This window comes from Caretta caretta, chromosome 3, assembly GCF_965140235.1.
Source record: "Caretta caretta isolate rCarCar2 chromosome 3, rCarCar1.hap1, whole genome shotgun sequence".
Taxonomy (NCBI): domain Eukaryota; kingdom Metazoa; phylum Chordata; order Testudines; family Cheloniidae; genus Caretta; species Caretta caretta.
The window spans coordinates 111,974,296-111,992,682 of record NC_134208.1 but is presented as its reverse complement, the minus strand read 5'-3'; the positions used below and the strand labels follow the sequence as shown (position 1 = coordinate 111,992,682).

The following is an 18,387-nucleotide window of genomic DNA, read 5'->3' as shown; positions in this document are numbered from 1 at the left end:
GGGGGCGTGTCATAAATATAAAGGGAAGGGTAAACCCCTTTGAAATCCCTCCTGGCCAGGGGAAAGCTCCTCTCACCTGTAAAGGGTTAAGAAGCTAAAGGTAACCTCGCTGGCACCTGACCAAAATGACCAATGAGGAGACAAGATGCTTTCAAAAGCTGGGAGGAGGGAGAGAAAAACAAAGGGTCTGGGTCTGTCTGTAGTCGTCTTGGCCAGGGACAGAACAGGAATGGAGGCTTAGAACTTTTAGTAAGTAATCTAGCTAGGTATGTGTTAGATTATGATTTCTTTAAATGGCTGAGAAAAGAATTGTGCTGAATAGAATAACTATTTCTGTCTGTGTATCTTTTTTGTAACTTAAGGTTTTGCCTAGAGGGGTTCTCTATGGTTTTGAATCTAATTACCCTGTAAGATATCTACCATCCTGATTTTACAGGGGGGATTTCTTTATTTCTATTTACTGCTCTTTTTTATTAAAAGTCTTCTTGTAAAACACTGAATGCTTTTTTCATTGTTCTCAGATCCAAGGGTTTGGGTCTGTGGTCACCTATGCAAATTGGTGAGGCTTTTTATCCAACATTTCCCAGGAGGGGGGGGGGGTGCAAGTGTTGGGAGGATTGTTCATTGTTCTTAAGATCCAAGGGTCTGGGTCTGTAGTCACCTAGGCAAATTGGTGAGGCTTTTTACCAAACCTTGTCCAGGAAGTGGGGTGCAAGGTTTTGGGAAGTATTTTGGGGGGAAAGACGCGTCCAAACAGCTCTTCCCCAGTAACCAGTATTAGTTTGGTGGTGGTAGCGGCCATTCCAAGGATAATGGGTGGAATATTTTGTACCTTGGGGAAGTTTTGACCTAAGCTGGTAAAGATAAGCTTAGGAGGTTTTTCATGCAGGTCCCCACATCTGTACCCTAGAGTTCAGAGTGGGGGAGGAACCTTGACAGCCCCTGCCCAGAAGAGCCAACAATCTAAAATACAAAGGGTGTGGACAGTAAACAGCCAGATAAAGTGACTCATCCCAGGTTACACAACAGCTCACTGGGGGAGCTGGAATTAGGATGCGGGTGAAATTCTGTTCTTTCTTTGATTCTAGTAGCTTGTTCATAGCTAGAAGAAAAGAATTCTCTTTGAATAAAACCCTTGCTGAATATAACTGGTTTCCTCAGGGCCAAGAAACCAGTATGGTGCATTTCCTGTGGCCATCATTTTATATTTCTGAGGGCCCAGCCAAAATCAAGGCATCATTGTACTAGGTATTGTCTAAAAACATCACCAGATCCTGCTCTCAGAATGGAAGGAATCTGGTGAAGTGTTTTTCAGTTGCTGGGTTCTGACCTATAAATTTATGGGCTGATTCTAGATATAGTTTAACTGTATTTTTAAATATGTCAAGGAAGGCCTAAAGCAAGAGGAGGAGTGGTTGTTTTTTTTAAGTTAGAGCAGGTATATACATTGAAATTAGTAAATAGTTTAGCACTTAGTTATATAGCATGATGGCTTCCTGTGTGATCGTGTCCCCACTTATATATATGTGTGTGTGTATATATATAGGCTGTCAAACTATTAAAAAAATGAATCACGATTAAAAAAATTAATTGCGATTAAGCATGCTGTTAAACCACAGAATGCTGTTTATTTAAATATTTTTGGACATTTTATACATTTTCAAATATATTAATTTCAATTACAACACAGAATACAAAGTGTACAGTGCTCACTTAATTTTATTACAAATATTTGTACTCTAAAATAAATGTATGAGGTAAATTGAAAAATACTAAGTATTGTAGTGCAATCTCTTTATGAAAGTTGAACTTACATATGTAGAATTATGTACAAAAAACCCTGCTGCATTCAAAAATAAAACAATGTAAAACTTTAGAGCCTGCAAGTGCACTCAGTCCTACTTCTTGTTCAGCCAATTGCTCAGACAAACAAGTTTGTTTACATTTGCAGAAGATAATGCTGCCTGCTTCTTGTTTACAATGTCACCTGAAAGTGAGAACAGGCATTTACATGACACTGTTGTAGCTAGTATCTCAAGATATTTACATGCCAGATGCACTGAAGATTCATATGACCCTTCATGCTTCAGCCACCATTCCAGTGGATCTGCGTCCATGCTGATGACGGCTTCTGCTTGATAACCATCCAAAGCAGTGTAGACCGATGCATGTTCATCTTCATCATCATGAGTCAGATGCCACCAGCAGAAGGTTGATTTTCTTTTTTTGGTGGTTTGGGTTCTATAGTTTCTGCATCAGAGTGTTGCTCTTTTAAGACTTCTGAAAGCATGCTCCACACCTCGTCCCTCTCATATTTTGGAAGGCGCTTCAGATTCTTTAAGCTTGTGTCAAGTGCAGTAGTTATCTTTAGAAATTTCACATTGGTATCTTCTTTGCATTTTATCAAATTTGCAGTGAAAGTGTTCTGAAAATGAACATGCTGAGTCATCATCCAACACTGCTATAACATGAAATATTTGGCAGAATGTGGGTAAAACAGAGCAGGAGACATACAATTCTCCCCCAAGGAGTTCAGTCACAAATTTAATTACTGCATTATTTTTTTAATAAGCGTCATCAGCATGGAAGCATGTCCTCTGGAACGATGGCTAAAGCATGAAGAGGCATATGAATCTTTAGCACATCTGGCACATAAATATCTTGCGACACCAACTACAACAGTGCCATGCGAATGCTTGTTCTTACTTTCAGATGACATTGTAAGTAAGAAGTGGGCAGCATTATCTCCTGTAAATGTACACAAACATTTCTCTTAGCGATTGGCTGAACAAGAACTGAGTGGACTTGTCAGCTCTAAAGCAGGGGTGGCCAACCTGTGCCTCCAGAGCAATATGCGGCTCCTTGTAAAGGCACCGACTGCGAGGCTGAAGCTACAGGCACCAACTTTCCAATGTGTCAGTGGGTGCTCACTGCTCAACCCCTGGCTCTGCCCCCCCCCCCCAAAGCCTCCTGCACACCACAAAACAGGTGATCGGGAGGGAACAGGAGACGCTGATCAGCAGGGCTGCCGGTGGGCAGGAGGAGCTTGGAGCCGGGGCTGGGGGAGGAGCTGATGGGGGGCTGCTGACATATTACTGTGGCTCTTTGGCAAGGTACATTGGTAAATTCTGGCTCCTTCTCAGGCTGGCCATCCATGCTCCAAAATTTTACATTTTTTTTTTAAGAGTGCAGTTATGTAACAACCTCCCTGACATTTGTAAGTTTCACTTTCATGATAAAGAGATTGCACTAGAGTACTTGTATGAGGTGAACTGAAAAATACTATTTTTAAATCATTTTTACAGTACAAATATATGTAATCAAAAATATAAAGTGAGCACTGTACACTTTGTATTCTGTATTGTAATTGAAATAGATATATTTGAAAATGTAGAAAAACATCCAAAATATTTAATAAATTTCAGTTGGTATCCTATTGTTTAACAATGTGATTAATCACAATTAATTTTTTTAATTGTGATTTTTTGAGTTAATCATGTGAGTTAACTGTGATTAATCAATGCCTTAATATTTATATTGCCATACATTTGATTTAGGATATGGCAATAATTTACCATACCTTTGACTAATCATTTATAGTTCAAGAAATTGTTAATTAGGGCTGCTTTTGCTAAGAGAGCAGCAGGGGTCAGGCTACTCAGCAAATCCTCACAGAACAAGAATGGATTCAGCCCCCTTAGTCTATAGATCTTGAGAGTTGCAAAGATCAATATTTCTGTAGCCATACTATAGCAAGGAGTCTTGGTGACACTATTCCGTGGTAGCCAGTACTCTCAGAAATCAATCTCAGGAAGTTGGTGTGCTTCACTGGATGGTGGGGACAGCAAGTGAGCCTGGGAGACAGGATCTGTATCCTTCCTTCATAGACAGGTTTCAGAGTAACAGCCGTGTTAGTCTGTCTTTGCAAAAAGAAAAGGAGTACTTGTGGCACCTTAGAGACTAACCAATTTATTTGAGCATGAGCTTTCGTGAGCTACAGCTCACTTCATCGGATGCATACTGTGGAAACTGCAGAAGACATTATATACACACAGAGACCATGAAACAATACCCCCTCCCACCCCACTGTCCTGCTGGTAATAGCTTATCTAAAGTGATCATCAAGTTGGGCCATTTCCAGCACAAATCCAGGTTTTCTCACCCTCCCCCCCCCCCCCCCACAAACTCACTCTCCTGCTGGTAATAGCCCATCCAAAGTGACCACTCTCTTCACAATGTGTATGATAATCAAGGTGGGTCATTTCCAGCACAAATCCAGGTTCTCTCACTCCCTCACCCCCCTCCAAAAACCACACACACAAACTCACTCTCCTGCTGGTAATAGCTTATCAAAAGTGACCACTCTCCCTACAATGTGCATGATAATCAAGGTGGGCCATTTCCAGCACAAATCCAGGTTTTCTCACCCCCCCCCCACCCCCATACACACACAAACTCACTCTCCTGCTGGTAATAGCTTATCTAAAGTGATCATTAAGTTGGGCCATTTCCAGCACTGGCCCAACTTAATGATCACTTTAGATAAGCTATTACCAGCAAGACAGTGGGGTGGGAGGGGGTATTGTTTCATGGTCTCTGTGTGTATATAATGTCTTCTGCAGTTTCCACGGTATGCATCCGATGAAGTGAGCTGTAGCTCACGAAAGCTCATGCTCAAATAAACTGGTTAGTCTCTAAGGTGCCACAAGTACTCCCTTCCTTCATAGAGTAGAAGGAAAGAAAGTGTTAGTGGCCACCCCGCCCATCCTTCCTCCCATACATGCAGTAGCTGAAGGGCAGAGGTGTAAAAGCTGCTCTTCTGCCCATACATACCCCAGCCCCTTTCCATTCAATATAGGGCCCTTGCCCAGATAAGGCAGTGGCAGCAGCTTAAGTAACTCACTCCAGGAAACATTTTGTATGCACGTTTATTTGAGGCAGTGAAATAGAACTTGAAGTGTATTCATACTAATACATAAACAGCATAAAAAAGTATTTTAAGCAAGTCTTTGTACTGAAGGAACAGTATTATTTCAGGTGCTGGTAAAAGAATCCAAGGTAGTATGTGTTAAAAAACCATATATATGTAGGTACCCTAATTTCTTGGTAATGCATTTTTTAATACAAGCCACAATTGATAGAGGTTACCAAAAAAACCCACATCCACGCTCCATCATTTTCATACAGATCTTTATAAACAGACATTGATTACACAGGCACAGCTTCTTTAAATTGTCTTAATTATATGCCAGATGAAAATTGGCATGTTTCATATTTTCAGTGTACCAGTCTGTCCACAGTACAGGACTTTCATACTCTGTCAAATAATGAAACTACAATTGAATACATAATTTCTCTCAGACATTTTGCTATACCGTGTTCCGTACCTATAAGAAATACAGACCCAGAATGTTCTAGCTTCTGTTATTGTGTCCAGGGAGGCTGAAGTGTTCTCCTACTGGCTTTTGAATGTTATAATTCCTGTCAGATTTGTGTCCATTTATTCTTTTGCGTAGAGACCAGCTCGTTTGGTGCCCCTCTGCCATGTACATTTGCTTAGAGACTGTCCGGTTTGGCCAAAGACTTAAAAGTGGCAATTCAACAACAAAAAACTTCAAAAACAGACTCCAGTGAGAAACTAAAGAACTGGAATTAATGTGCAAACTGGACACCATCAAATCAGGCCTGATTAAAGACTGGGAGTGGATGGGTCATTACAAAAACTAATTTCCCCCTACCATTACTCACACCTTCTTGTCAACTGTTTGAAATGGGCCACCCTCATTACCATACAAAAGTGTTTTCCTCCCTTGGTATTCTACTGTTAACTGAATTCTCATTAGCACTGACCCCCCACTTGGTAAGGCAACTCACATCTTTTCATGTACCATGTATATACACACACACACCCCCCGCTACTGTATTTTCCACTCCATGCATCTGATGAAGTGGGTTTTAGCCCACGAAAGCTTATGCCCAAATAAATTTGTTAGTCTCCAAGGTGCCACTAGGACTCCTGATTGTTTTTATTATATAGATTCTCAAGGGCTGAGTTGCTGCCATTGACTCAAGGCATTGAAGAAACCTAGGTTGTTATGATTTAGGATGGAGGTGATAGGTCAAAAAATGAACTTCCACTCAGTTCATTTAGTCTTCAGTATGTCCAGAAATTCCGATTTTCCTACTTCATTCTCTTCCACAGTTAAAGTGCTTCTCAAATTCCCATACTGAAAGCTCACTCATTACTTTAACGACTCCTACATAGAGAACAGTCATGGTGGCTGGGCAAATTAAGGTTTTAAAAATAGGATGCCACAGCTGCCTTAGACCATACTTTGTGACTAAGAACCAGGAAGACTTTTTCCTATCTCTACCCCCAAATAAATTCAGCATCTTAGAGAGTGATACATGACTGAAGCCTGGATACAGCTTTAACTTCAGGTAAGGATAAAGTAAGTATGAATTTCTCCAAGATTGTGCCTGATATCTGGCGACTAGATGGTCAGATATCTGTCCACCTAAGATTGAACATAGTAAGTATGCCAGTCTGATCATTTCATTAACAGGTTTATGGTAAGTTTCCTAGCTTTGGCAGTGTGAAATTTAACAGTGACCTGTAATTCAACTGTTTCAACAGCAACTAAATTCAGTGGAGACTGCTTAGGAGAAATCTGGGCATGAGAACTTTAAGAATTGTGTTGCTGTGTCTATACTTCACTTAACCAATATTGCACTTTAAGTTTGCTGTTGCATTTCACAGAATAAATATCGACTATTTGAAAACTACTTTACTTTAAAAGTGACCAGTTTGACAGAAAGAAAAGAGGAAAACATTTATACTTTTCCATGGACTGTTTCTTCACTTAAAGTTTTGAAAGCTGAAGAGATTTGTTGAGGGTTTTTTTAACATTTAAAATAAACTGACCTTTTAAACAGGTAATAGTGCCAATTATATTAATAGATTTGTCAGTTTGACAGGTTCAAGCCATTAATGAACCAAGTTAGTGTAATATTGCATATATCCACTGATCTCGATAATACACAAGACCACGTAAACAGAAGACTGAAAGATCGGTTAAACAGATACTCAGATATTGCACATAGCAGCCTACTCAAGCAACATGAACTAATGGGCCAGTGTACATCTCTGATGACTGGTTAAAGCACTTTGGCTTTTGTACAGCTATAATTAGAACCAGAGATCTTGCATACTCTGATAACTCCCATGATAGATGGCATGCCTCCACCCAATATTCTGTTTAATGGCTAAAACTTAGCAAGCAGACAGGTTTTATAGGCATGTTTGCAATTTACAGAACATGCCAGTGTTCTAAAAAGAGGATAAAAGACTCCCACATACTAACTTTAATCAGTATTTAATAGCATTGCCCGAGTGGACTATGGCACGAGGGGAAGGGAGAAAGTATTTTTTCAAAACCACTTTCCCTTCAGAAAGACAGTCTACAAAGAGGTGGCCATGTTTTGAATTTTAAGAAACTTAAGTATAAGCTACTTTAGCCTACTTTTCAAGTTTGGTTAACATTACATATGGTAATTTTAAGTGTCTATCTTAAGGTAAAACAGGAAATAAGAAGAGGGAGTTTAATATGGCAATGAATGGAGCAGAATGAAGGAAAAATAGTTTACAGACTTCAGTGAGAATGCATTGTTTTGAGAGAAACTGGAACACAAATAACACACAAGAGTCTTATTTCACACAGGAATGACGAGACGACAGTGTGCCTGAATTGTTTTATTTATTGCTTAAAAATAAAGAATTTATTTGTATGCATCTCATTAAAAAGTAGCTTGTACTTATGTACCCTCACTTTAATAGGCAAGTATGGAAGACAGTGCATCTAACTGAGACACATGGATAGGGCTTATGACAAACTTTAACAATGTCAGACCAAGCGAAAACAAGAGACTTCAGGAAAAAATGGCAACTAAGGTGCAACATGTGGCAAAAAAACAGCCTCCAGAGCCTGTTGAGAAAGCAGGAGTTCCATTTAATGTAGGATTACCACAATCACTAGATAAATGAATCCTTTTCACCAGCCGTCCTGCCCCCCCCCCCCAATTCCTGCCATATTCATGAGTTGCAGAAGTCAAGACTTCACATAACCAGCCTCCTAGGAGGAGGCAAAGCAAGATAGGAGTTTCCTCACTTGAACTTTTAGCATTCAAAAATATTTAGGTATAAAAATTGGTAACACATTTTCCATTTACACTTTGTACTGGTGAATTACATGCAGCATGTGTTTTTATAATTAGTGAAGGCCTTTGTAATAGATTAACAACTATATCTGAGTGATTTAAAAAACCCTTCAATTTATCTTGGGATGCCTCTGAGGCCTCCCTCTTTTCCATGCGCTACTAATCAAAAGGTATTCCAAGACCAAGGTCTGAGTAATTCAAATCATTCATCTAGTCATACTGTAAGCTACTTTCAAAAACCAGTTTAAGACAAGTAACCAAAACTAGAACCTTTTCATGTATTGGCAGTCCTCTCCTGGATGAAGTGAAAGCTAGTATCTCAAAACATTAGTGTATGAACTATTTCTGGTCATTCGTTTTAATATGTGCACATGGGTGATGCTTCCTTAGGTTATTTTAACTGGGTGCACTACACTAGGAAAAACCTGCTATTTGTGCTGGAATGTGTTTTACAGGTTCAAACTGGTTAACAGTATTTGAAGTAAAATATTCTCAGCTAATACCTGGAGATGCACTTGCTAGCATCTGTATCACTGCAGTAGCCATGTCACATAGGACACCTGGGTTTCCCCTCCTGTTCTTCTGACTTGCCAAGTGGTGTGTTTATCTTGTATTGGGGCTTAGTGGCAAAGTCAGGATGGGACCTCCTGCCATTGCTCAGTTATCCCTGTCCAGTTCAGGAAAACAGATTCACCTGCTCTAGGAGAACTGTAGTTACAGGGTCCTCACATTAGGGGGCAATTAACAGGGACAAAATAGTAGGTATGGGAAAGGAGGCAGGCAGGCAGCAGTGGGAGGTTATAGGTATAAGGACACTTGTGGCAAAGAGGCAAGTGCTTATTTCAGCCACAACTTCTGTCAAGAATGACTACTGTTCTGGAATACACCACAATATTCATCCTCTGAACTAACACCTAGCCTGGATACACGTCATACTGAATGTCGTCTGTATTCCTTTGAGGATAAAGTGTAAACACCACCCTCCGTTTTCCTGTCTGAAGAAGGTAACCAACTCCCAGACACAGCTGCTCTTTTAGTGGAGAATGAATGATAAACCCAACACACTTTCAATTTTATACAAAAAGAAACTGTAAACACCCCAAAATACCACCAATTCAAAGATAACCAAACCCCTCACTTGGAATGTCCTTAATGCAGCACCATAGCAGCAGTCTGATCTAAGGAACAAGAGTCTTGCTGCTCATTCTGTCGCATTTACATGCAAGAGTAAAGGTAACATTAGCAACACTGTGATTTACTGTCCGCTCTCAAGGGGTCTGGGTCCAGTTTTAGTTTGCTCACATCATTCTCTTCATTAGGAAAGCTTTTGTAGTTGGCAAGGACTTTTTCCACCAAAAATCGAGCAGCTTCATCTATGTTGATGTTGTCCTAAAAAAGTTGTGAAAGTTTAAAAAAAAGTCAGTGATCTTTTCACCAACAGGTTATAGTCATACCTGCCTATTAAAAAGGTTGGCAAATGCTCTTGTAGAAATTCTTTGTAACTTGACTTAGGCAGCTCTGATGGAGTTGAACACATTGCTTAATATTCCTGCCTTAGGTGAAGACTGCGAGTCCTTTAAAGCATGGGAAAGATTATCTAGTTTCACTGTACATTCCTTATATAGAAACGGATAGATTTGCCTAATTTGATGAAGGGGACACTCTGGCCCACTTTGTGTACAGTGAAGGTGGATAGGTGCTTTACCTGGAGGGTCTGGTTCTGAAACATGGGTATTGCAGAGAATCTATAGGAATCTACAGAAATTCCCTAATCTGTAGAGGGAAGGTGGATAAGATAGGACCGAATTTACTGCCTCAGTGAAATGATGAGAGGAGATGCAGTGACTTGGACATTGCCTATTTCAGTTTAAGGGAGCTGTCCCAGCAGACCCATCCGATTGTTCAAACAGACATAACTACAATTAGAACCAATATCCAAATAAGAAAACTTGGCATGCTTTTATCCAGGTCCTTGCCTCTCCTGCTTTGAAGAGAAAAAAAATAAGAAGGGCTTTGAAATGCAATGTGAACGACAGTCAGATACCGACAAGGGAATCACTTCTCAACCATACTGGGAAGTTGGGATGGAGCAATGGTTAATTATTGACAGACGAGGATAGTCTGTCTTGGTACTTTTGGGGCCACAATGAAAATCCATTGAGCAAAGCATACATCCTTTGAGTTGTGTGTTTAGAACTTGAAGATATGCAAGATACAGGGCATAGTCAAGCTTGAGCAAGGAATCTTTGCTGACTTCCCTCACTTCATTTAAAATGCAACAAGAAACTGGGTTTGAATTGATGGATTGAGGGATACAAATTAGTATCCAGACACTTGGTTATAAATAGATTTGGGGTGGTGGAGGTGGGAAAGATGTGGAAATAAAGGATTTGAAGTGAGAAAGTGACTAAAATGGAAGCTTCCTAAAATGAAGCATTAGAATATTAACTTGCCAGAGATTTTACTGATGGCTCTCACCATTTAAGTAGGATTAGGAAATAAAAACAGAACTTTAGAATAAGTGGCCTTTGTGATTCACATTAGGCTGCCAAACACCCTCTGGCATACCAGCATGCATACTGCCAGGTATTTACTTGAGTGGCTTTTTTGGGCCATTTATTTTATCTTGCAAATATTGCAAGATGAGCTACAATGGCTAGATGGCAAGGCTATCCATATTCTTTTTAAACCTTGCCTAGTAACCTCAATGTTTTATATACCATTATCAGTAATGGCATTAGAAAGACCAAATATTCAGTCTTGCATACTCAGAGGCCTTAAATGCTGGGTTTTATAAAAGCTCAGAAGTAAATTATATTTTACATTAAGGAATGGCTTTGTTACTGTTAACAAAGAAAACTAAATACCTCAGTCCTGTATTATGAAGGCCTCTGCAGGTGAAGCCCAGCTGGACTCCCAGGGCAAGGAAGTCTGCCTAAAGGGGGGCTACAATGGTGCAAGGTACCAGTGAAACTTTCCTCCTGCTGATTGAGTCTGCACTAACCACCTGGGCCAAAGTAAACCACACTAGCCGATTGATGAAGGAGCTTGGTCAAAGCATTCAGAAGACTAGCCAGTTCAATGTGTGATCTGTACAATCAGCATGTTCCGTGGGGAACCCTGACAACTATCCTGGCACAGTTCCCCTGAAAGCAAGTTGCAGCGGCTCCCACTGCAACATGGAGATGTAATTTGCCAATCAGTGCACCAACACGAGCCCATACACTTGCACAGGATGCATTTCTGTTCTGGGGCTGTAGGATTAACATTGTACGAGAATACGCAAGCAAGCACTGCCTGGAGATAGGGGCAAATATGGAATTCCCTTTTACTAGACTGACCTAGATATCTACATGTACATCTTGAGGGTATCAAAAATATCCCCACTTGTAGCTCATCTCAGAACCTTAAATACAAACGTATTTGGGAACAAGTCAGTTCTCAACTTGCTTTCTAAGATGGGAATTTTTGATTAGATTCTCTTGGCAGAGAAACAGAATGTGCTGTACTTACAGCATCAAAAGAAGGGCAGCTGCTGTAAGAGACACTAAACCTTCAACTCACAGTTTGGGTAGTAACTGCAATTTATGCATTAAAAAAGGTACTATCCAGAGAGATCTAAAAAGGTTAGGGAGGACTAAAATTTATTTGTCTCTATGGTGCCACAAGGACTCCTCGTTGTTTCAGGGGAACAGTCACCCTGAATGGAATTTCCAGCTACAAAGATTCTATTTAATCTAAGACACAAGAAGCAGGGCATTCATCATTACGCCAGCAATGCAAGTTTACTGTAGCAACAAACTGACAGGCAGCGTTCTTGCGTTATCAAAGTCTGTTAATGTTGTACAAGGCATGGACTATCTTGCCTAAACTATTGTAACCTCTTTCCTGGCCTCTTCCCACCTCCTTCCACTGGGTTTGCTTAATGCAATCATCTCCTCTTTACTTTCAAAGCTCTCCATCTCTGCTCTTACTTAAGGTGTACCCTTCCTCCTCTACCCAGTCTCTTCTCAGAGGAATCTCTTCCCTTCCCCCATTTTTCACTTCTCTTTTTACATGCTGGCTGCCTGGAACAGTCATCTCACATTTATGTCTATTTTTCCTATGCTGACTCATCTCAGACAGTTGAAGGGGAAGTGGACAAATAAATGGAGGGAAGCAAAGGGGCTTTGTGGTTTAGTGCAGTATATCAAAGGATCAAGTAGGCCAATAGCCTTCAGAATTCAGATTCAATGAGTTAAATCCTAATATGAAAAACTGTGGATTAAGGGAGAGTCTATGAATTCCCTTTGGGAATTCACTACTGCTAAACTGTGGAAAGCACTCAAGTACTATAGTGATGGGCTGCAAAGTATTCACTTAACAGAACTTTTACAAGACTATCCTTATTTTTCAGGAATGCTCACCTTGGCAGACGTTTCAAACCACCCAATAAAGCCACCTTCTCTGCAGAACTGGTCCATCTGAGAGGGATTCTGGCTGCCATCTTTTTTCTGGTCACACTTGTTTGCAAGGAGAACTGCAGGGATGGGGCTGCCATTTGGAAGTAGCACTTTACTGTCCAAGTCGTGTTTCCACTTGGAAACAGCTTCAAAAGTGGAGCCTCTTGTGACATCGAAGACCACAAGAGCACCAACTGCCTCCTTATAGTAAACTCTTGTCATGTTACCAAAACGTTCCTGGCCTGAAAGAAACAGAGCAACAACTTTACCTTTGTTTTTAAATCAGCAAAAGCTATTGATATAAACTGAAGTTACCCCAGGTAGATAAAACAATTTTTAAAACCAAGTTTATCAGATTGATACATCTGACTCTAGGATTAAGTACAAAATTATAGTTAGTTATTTAGGTAAACTGGAGAAACAAGTCCACTTGTGTTAAATCAGCATACACAGACCATTGCATAGATATGCAATGCATACCAGAGTATGGTACAACTGTTATAAGTCGATGACTGCTTAATATCAAACCATTTGTCAATAGTCAGTGGTAGTGGTTTTTCTTAACTCCTCTTTGGAGAGCTGATAGCATTTCCTAGGACAAAAGCAATGCCCTCTGAAGTGTCACTGGCTTGCCAGACCTACACCAAGATGTTTCAAATAATTTCCTATGACTTAAGAAGTATTACACCCGATAGTCGAACAACAGATTTCAGAGAGCCCGCAGTGGACCTACAGAGTGCTTCAATTCAGCAGCTAGTTCAATAGTGCATACCATGACAGATGTTATGGACACACAGTATCTGAGAATACTGTATCATTTTTATGAATGCTATGTATATCTGTAAGAGCTAGAAGTTCTATTCTAGCTCCACAGAGGAGTTACAGGAATTTCCAGCAGGAATTGAAGTCACTGGAATAATTAATACAAATCCTTAGACTGGTAACCAGTCTGGTGATGCCTCAGTCCTGGAGAAACTTACGTGTGCGGTTACCTTTAACCAGGTCAAGGAACTGTAATTCACCAGCCTGACAGTGGAGAGGGACACTTCCTCAGTCCAAGACCTGACAGGATGCTATGACCAAGGGTGACAGAATCTGCAGAAAGGGTAAGAAGTACTGCAAAACCTGCCAAGGTCTCCATTTCAAAGATAACTTGTCAAGCAGTCAGTCATTTAAGACCTGCATATAAGCAGTTTATTATGATGTTCTCTCACGCTTTTGTTCTGAATAGATACTTTGTTTTATGAAGGTTGGCTGTCACTGCCCTGAGGAGAACAGGGCTGCAAGTGCTGAACTGAAGTCAGACTTACTCAGGTGATCAGTTAATTGCAGCCCAAACCCCAATCTAGAAAGCTATGGGATCCTGCTCTGAGAAAGATCTCGGACCATCGCCTAATGCCCTCAGGGAAGCCATGAAAAAGGTCACAGGTACAGTTATGTTGAGAATTGACACATACCATATAGTAATGGTAGAAGTCTCCAGTTCTTCTTAGGGAATCAGACTTGGAGGATGAAGTGTATGTAACAAATATTACCCATCCCTTTTCCAGAATGAGACAAGTACTCAAGAGGCATTTATTACTACCAAGAAGTGGCTAAACACACAGCATTACAGTGAACCCATTTTTCATTTATGGGCCATTTTAAGTTTAAGCCTTTTCAAACTCATCTTTGGAATGCCTTCTAACAATTAACTACTTCAGAGCATTGAACAAGGAACCACACCAAGTTATAAAAAAAATGTAAGCCACTTTTGAGGGTTAGAGACAGGAAAACAGAATCCATTCAGACTTAAAATCTGGAAAGCCGGATAGTGGCTTTCTATATAGTGGAAAGCCAGTTATGCTAGCTGTTGTCACTACTGCATCCCTAAAATACTAAAGACTGCTCACCTTAAAATCACTAAAGGAAGTTAACTACTAAGCAGAAATATTTTAGTAATACACTTGTATGCACTGAGACTGAAGCCAAGCTCATATTTTTTAATTTCACTGCTGTGTGGAATGGTGTCCCTAGCCTCTGTTTGTCAGAGGGTGGAGATGGATGGCAGGAGAGACATCACTGATCATTACCTGTTAGGTTCACTTGCTCTGTGACACCTGGCATTGGCCACTGTCAGTAGACAGGATACTGGGCTGGATGGACCTTTGGTCTCACCCAGTATGGCCATTCTTATGAAAGCATAAAGCCTAGAAGCATGCTCATAATAGTCTGGCCATGTTTCAATGTATGGTGTATTACAAAATGCTAGAATATCCATGAAAAAGTTGGGCATGCTACTTGAATATCAAAGTGAGGTTAGGAAATTCAACTGGGGGGGGGGAGGAGAGAGACACCTTCCGCTCATATTTCATAAGAAAAAGGAGGACTTGTGGCATCTTAGAGGCTAACAAATTTATTTGAGCATAAGCTTTCGTGAGTGACAGTTCATTCCATCGGATGCATGCAGTGGGAAATACAGTGGGGAGATTATACACAGAGAACATGAAACAATGGGTAACATTGTTTCATGTTCTCTTTGTATATAAAATCTCCCCACTGTATTTTCCACTGCATGTATCCGTGGAGTGAGCTGTAGCTCACGAAAGCTTATGCTCAAATAAATTGGTTAATCTCTAAGGTGCCACAAGTCCTCCTTTTCTTTTTGCGGATACAGACTAACATGGCTGTTATTCTGAAACCTGTAATATTTCATAGTGAAGGTTTTTTATACCATGCCCATCCTGGTAATCCTTTTGAACATACAGGATTTGCTTAATGCAAGCTCTTCTAATATAAGAGGTAGTTAAATAGCAACTACGCTATTGTCATCTCAGGAACATATTTGTAAGTGCTCAACAAGCAAATCTCTCTGCCTTAACTTTTTTGGGTAAAGGAGACTGTTTAGCTGACGACAATATGTACTTCCCAGCAGAGGTAAACAAATATTAGCAGTACTCCACAACTCGCTACATAGGAGAGTAACTAAAATAGTTTCACGCAGCATCAAGTCCTTCTAGACCAGTACCCTTATTTTAGTAATATCTGTTCTTAAATGTAATCTGAGATGTTAGGAATGAACCTTTCTAGGACAAAAAAAGGTGCCAGCCAAGCAGCTGCTAGAATCTGGAGTCAGCAATAACTGATGGAATACCCCACAAGAGCCATTTAATCGGAGTGTGAAATGTTTTAACAGGAATAAAATAAGCTGTACAAGCCTGATAAGATACTTAACATACTAAGTAAATCCATGTAGTCATGTCTGAATATCAGTGACAGCAGAGTTTTCTGAAGCCTTCATGATCTATCTCAAACTTTGAATGCGGAGAAGCTTACCTTCCAGTGACTTACTGCAAATAATCCATCCATTTCCCTGGCTGGTCATTCCCTACTATGACCACCCTTCACCATTCCTTCCACAATAAATCTCAATGTTACTTTCATCTCTATGTCTAATGTGAGACAAGTACATAAGTTTGCATCTGATTTCTGACACCAGGGTCTGCTTCTCTTCAATAATATTTCTAACGTAGTCTTTCCCTATTCCCTCCCTTCCAGGAAATATGTAAGAGCCTTTGCCAGCATTTAAAAAGCTTCAATTTTCTTGTCAGCATTAACTTTCCCATGATTCACATCCATATGCCAAAAGTTAAGCGTCTCACCAGTTGTCCCTTCATACATTTCAAGATGCCATTTTCCTCCTCCAAATACTTTAAATGAGGCCGCAGCTGAGTGAGCGATCCCAGTCTTTTCAATTTCTCTGCAATGGTTCCTGGGTTGGAGACAAGTGATCCCAGATAATTTACTGCCTCTACAGCTTTGTCTGTTAATCATGTCATCTTGCATCTTGTTTATTAGCAGTTTTCATTGCATTCAGGAAGATTCCATATTCCTCACCGGTTTTACACACTGACATTGTTGCATTGCATCACTGGGTTGTAGCAGAAAGCGTTGAGTGTCATTAGCAGATCTGAGGTCAGTTAAGAGGTGTCCACCAGTAGAAATCCCAGCTCCTTCCACTTGGAAGGTTTGACAACGTTCTCATAACACATTCTGTGCATATAGTAGAGAGGGTCGGGGACAAAATATATCCTTGTCTCACACCCTGACAGTGGGTGATTTTTCCACTGGGTATCTATTGCTGTTTGCTGGAGTCCCCATGACCACTAGTATGTTCTAAAGACAGTCATGTTGGACAATATGAAACACTTTGATTAGTCAACGAAGCACATGGGTGATAATACACTCTGCATTCTGTAAATCATGTGATAGATATTTGCAATTAAGTCATGTGCCTTAGCCCACTCTGAAACCAGCCTCTTGTGGTAGTGGTTCTGCTTCTATCTCTCCCCCCTCCCCCCACGCAATTCTAGATTATATAGAGCAGAAGTTCGCTCGTGTGCTATATCAAGGCGATGGTACAACAGTTACTGAATGGAGGTGTCTTTCTGTCCTTATCAAAGAAAGGCTCTTCAGCCAGTCCCCGAGTGAGTCCTACATCATTGCAATATTTTCCAACGTAAGTACTGCATTGGCCAATCACCGAACAATTCTGAAGGCACATTTAGCCCTGGTGCTTTCCCAGGCTTCATTTTCAAACAGCATGAATCACTTCCTCTCACAGGATTGATTGTCATCCTGTGTGATGACTGGCTGTGGTGAGACATGCAGATTGTTACAGTAACTTCTCCACTTGTGTTTACTATCACCCTCAGTGAGAACTCTGCCGTCACACTGTTATTCTGTTTGATAGAGGGGAAAACCTTTTGGTAAGAAGTCTGACCACTGGACACAGATTTTGTATTACTACTTCTTATAATTCTGAAGTTCCATACATTTTGCCCTTATAATTCACTTTGCTTGTCTAAATGTAACTTTGAATCTGTCTGCTCAATTCCTTGTATTCCCCTCCCAGGTTCTTCCAGTTCCAAGCCACTCTTTCATTCTTCCACCAGCTCAAACACCTTCTCAGTTAACCAGGGTGCGGTCAAACACTGACTTCTTGGAATAGGTGGTTTTGGCAGTGGCAAGCATAGTAGTTTTTGTTCTATTCCAAAATTCACTGGGGTTGTTTTCACCCATGCTGATCCCTCAAACCCATTCTGGACAGAAGTTATATAATTCTCATTGATTCTGGAGAAGTCCAAACTCAGTGGACTTGTCAAACATTATAAGTTTTAATTATGTTTGAAGCTAACTGCTGATTGTCTGACCCACTTCAGATTACATGCACTCTGGGAAAATCTTTGTTCATTGGACATTTGATCTCCAGAACTGCTATAATATTAGAGAGTCAATTTGGTTGTGTCATACTATCAGGTGACCTCCATGTGTGCAGCATCTAGGATGTTGGTGAAAATGGTGTTTGTAATGAACAGGTGATTAGAGCAGCAGAATTCAGCTAACCATCTTCCTCTCGTTTTGTGAGCAAATACTAGCAGCACAGACATACAGTACAGGCATATTCCCTTATCTGGGAGCAGGGCAAACAGCTAAGAGGGGAGGACAGTTTGACCCTTTTGGTATATTAAGAATAACGGATATTGACTTGCTCCTTTTCAGATGTTACATCAGAAATAGAAGCAGGATCTTTGAGCAAGATAGAAAGAAGGAAGTGGGAGTCTCAAAATACAGGATCACTACATAATCCCAACCTCAAATAGCTGCAGGCAAGACAGTCAAGCAAGATGTAGGGCATTTCCAAGAAGAGGACTGAGTGGGGAGAGATGGGGAGGTTACTGGTAAACCA

General features: G+C 40.5%; 1 protein-coding gene across 1 annotated transcript in view; it reads right to left on the bottom strand.

The window, feature by feature from the left end:
- Positions 1-7,737: 7,737 nt before the first annotated feature.
- The window catches only part of RAB32 (RAB32, member RAS oncogene family), a 55,350-nt gene continuing 44,700 nt past the window's right edge, over positions 7,738-18,387 (bottom strand). Inside the window, exons 2-3 of the mRNA XM_048844314.2 lie at positions 12,624-12,901; positions 7,738-9,606 (exon numbers count right to left, since the gene is read on the bottom strand). Of these exons, the coding sequence (XP_048700271.1) occupies positions 9,457-9,606; positions 12,624-12,901 (428 nt within the window). The 3' untranslated portion in view covers positions 7,738-9,456. The remainder of the gene's footprint in view (positions 9,607-12,623; positions 12,902-18,387) is intronic.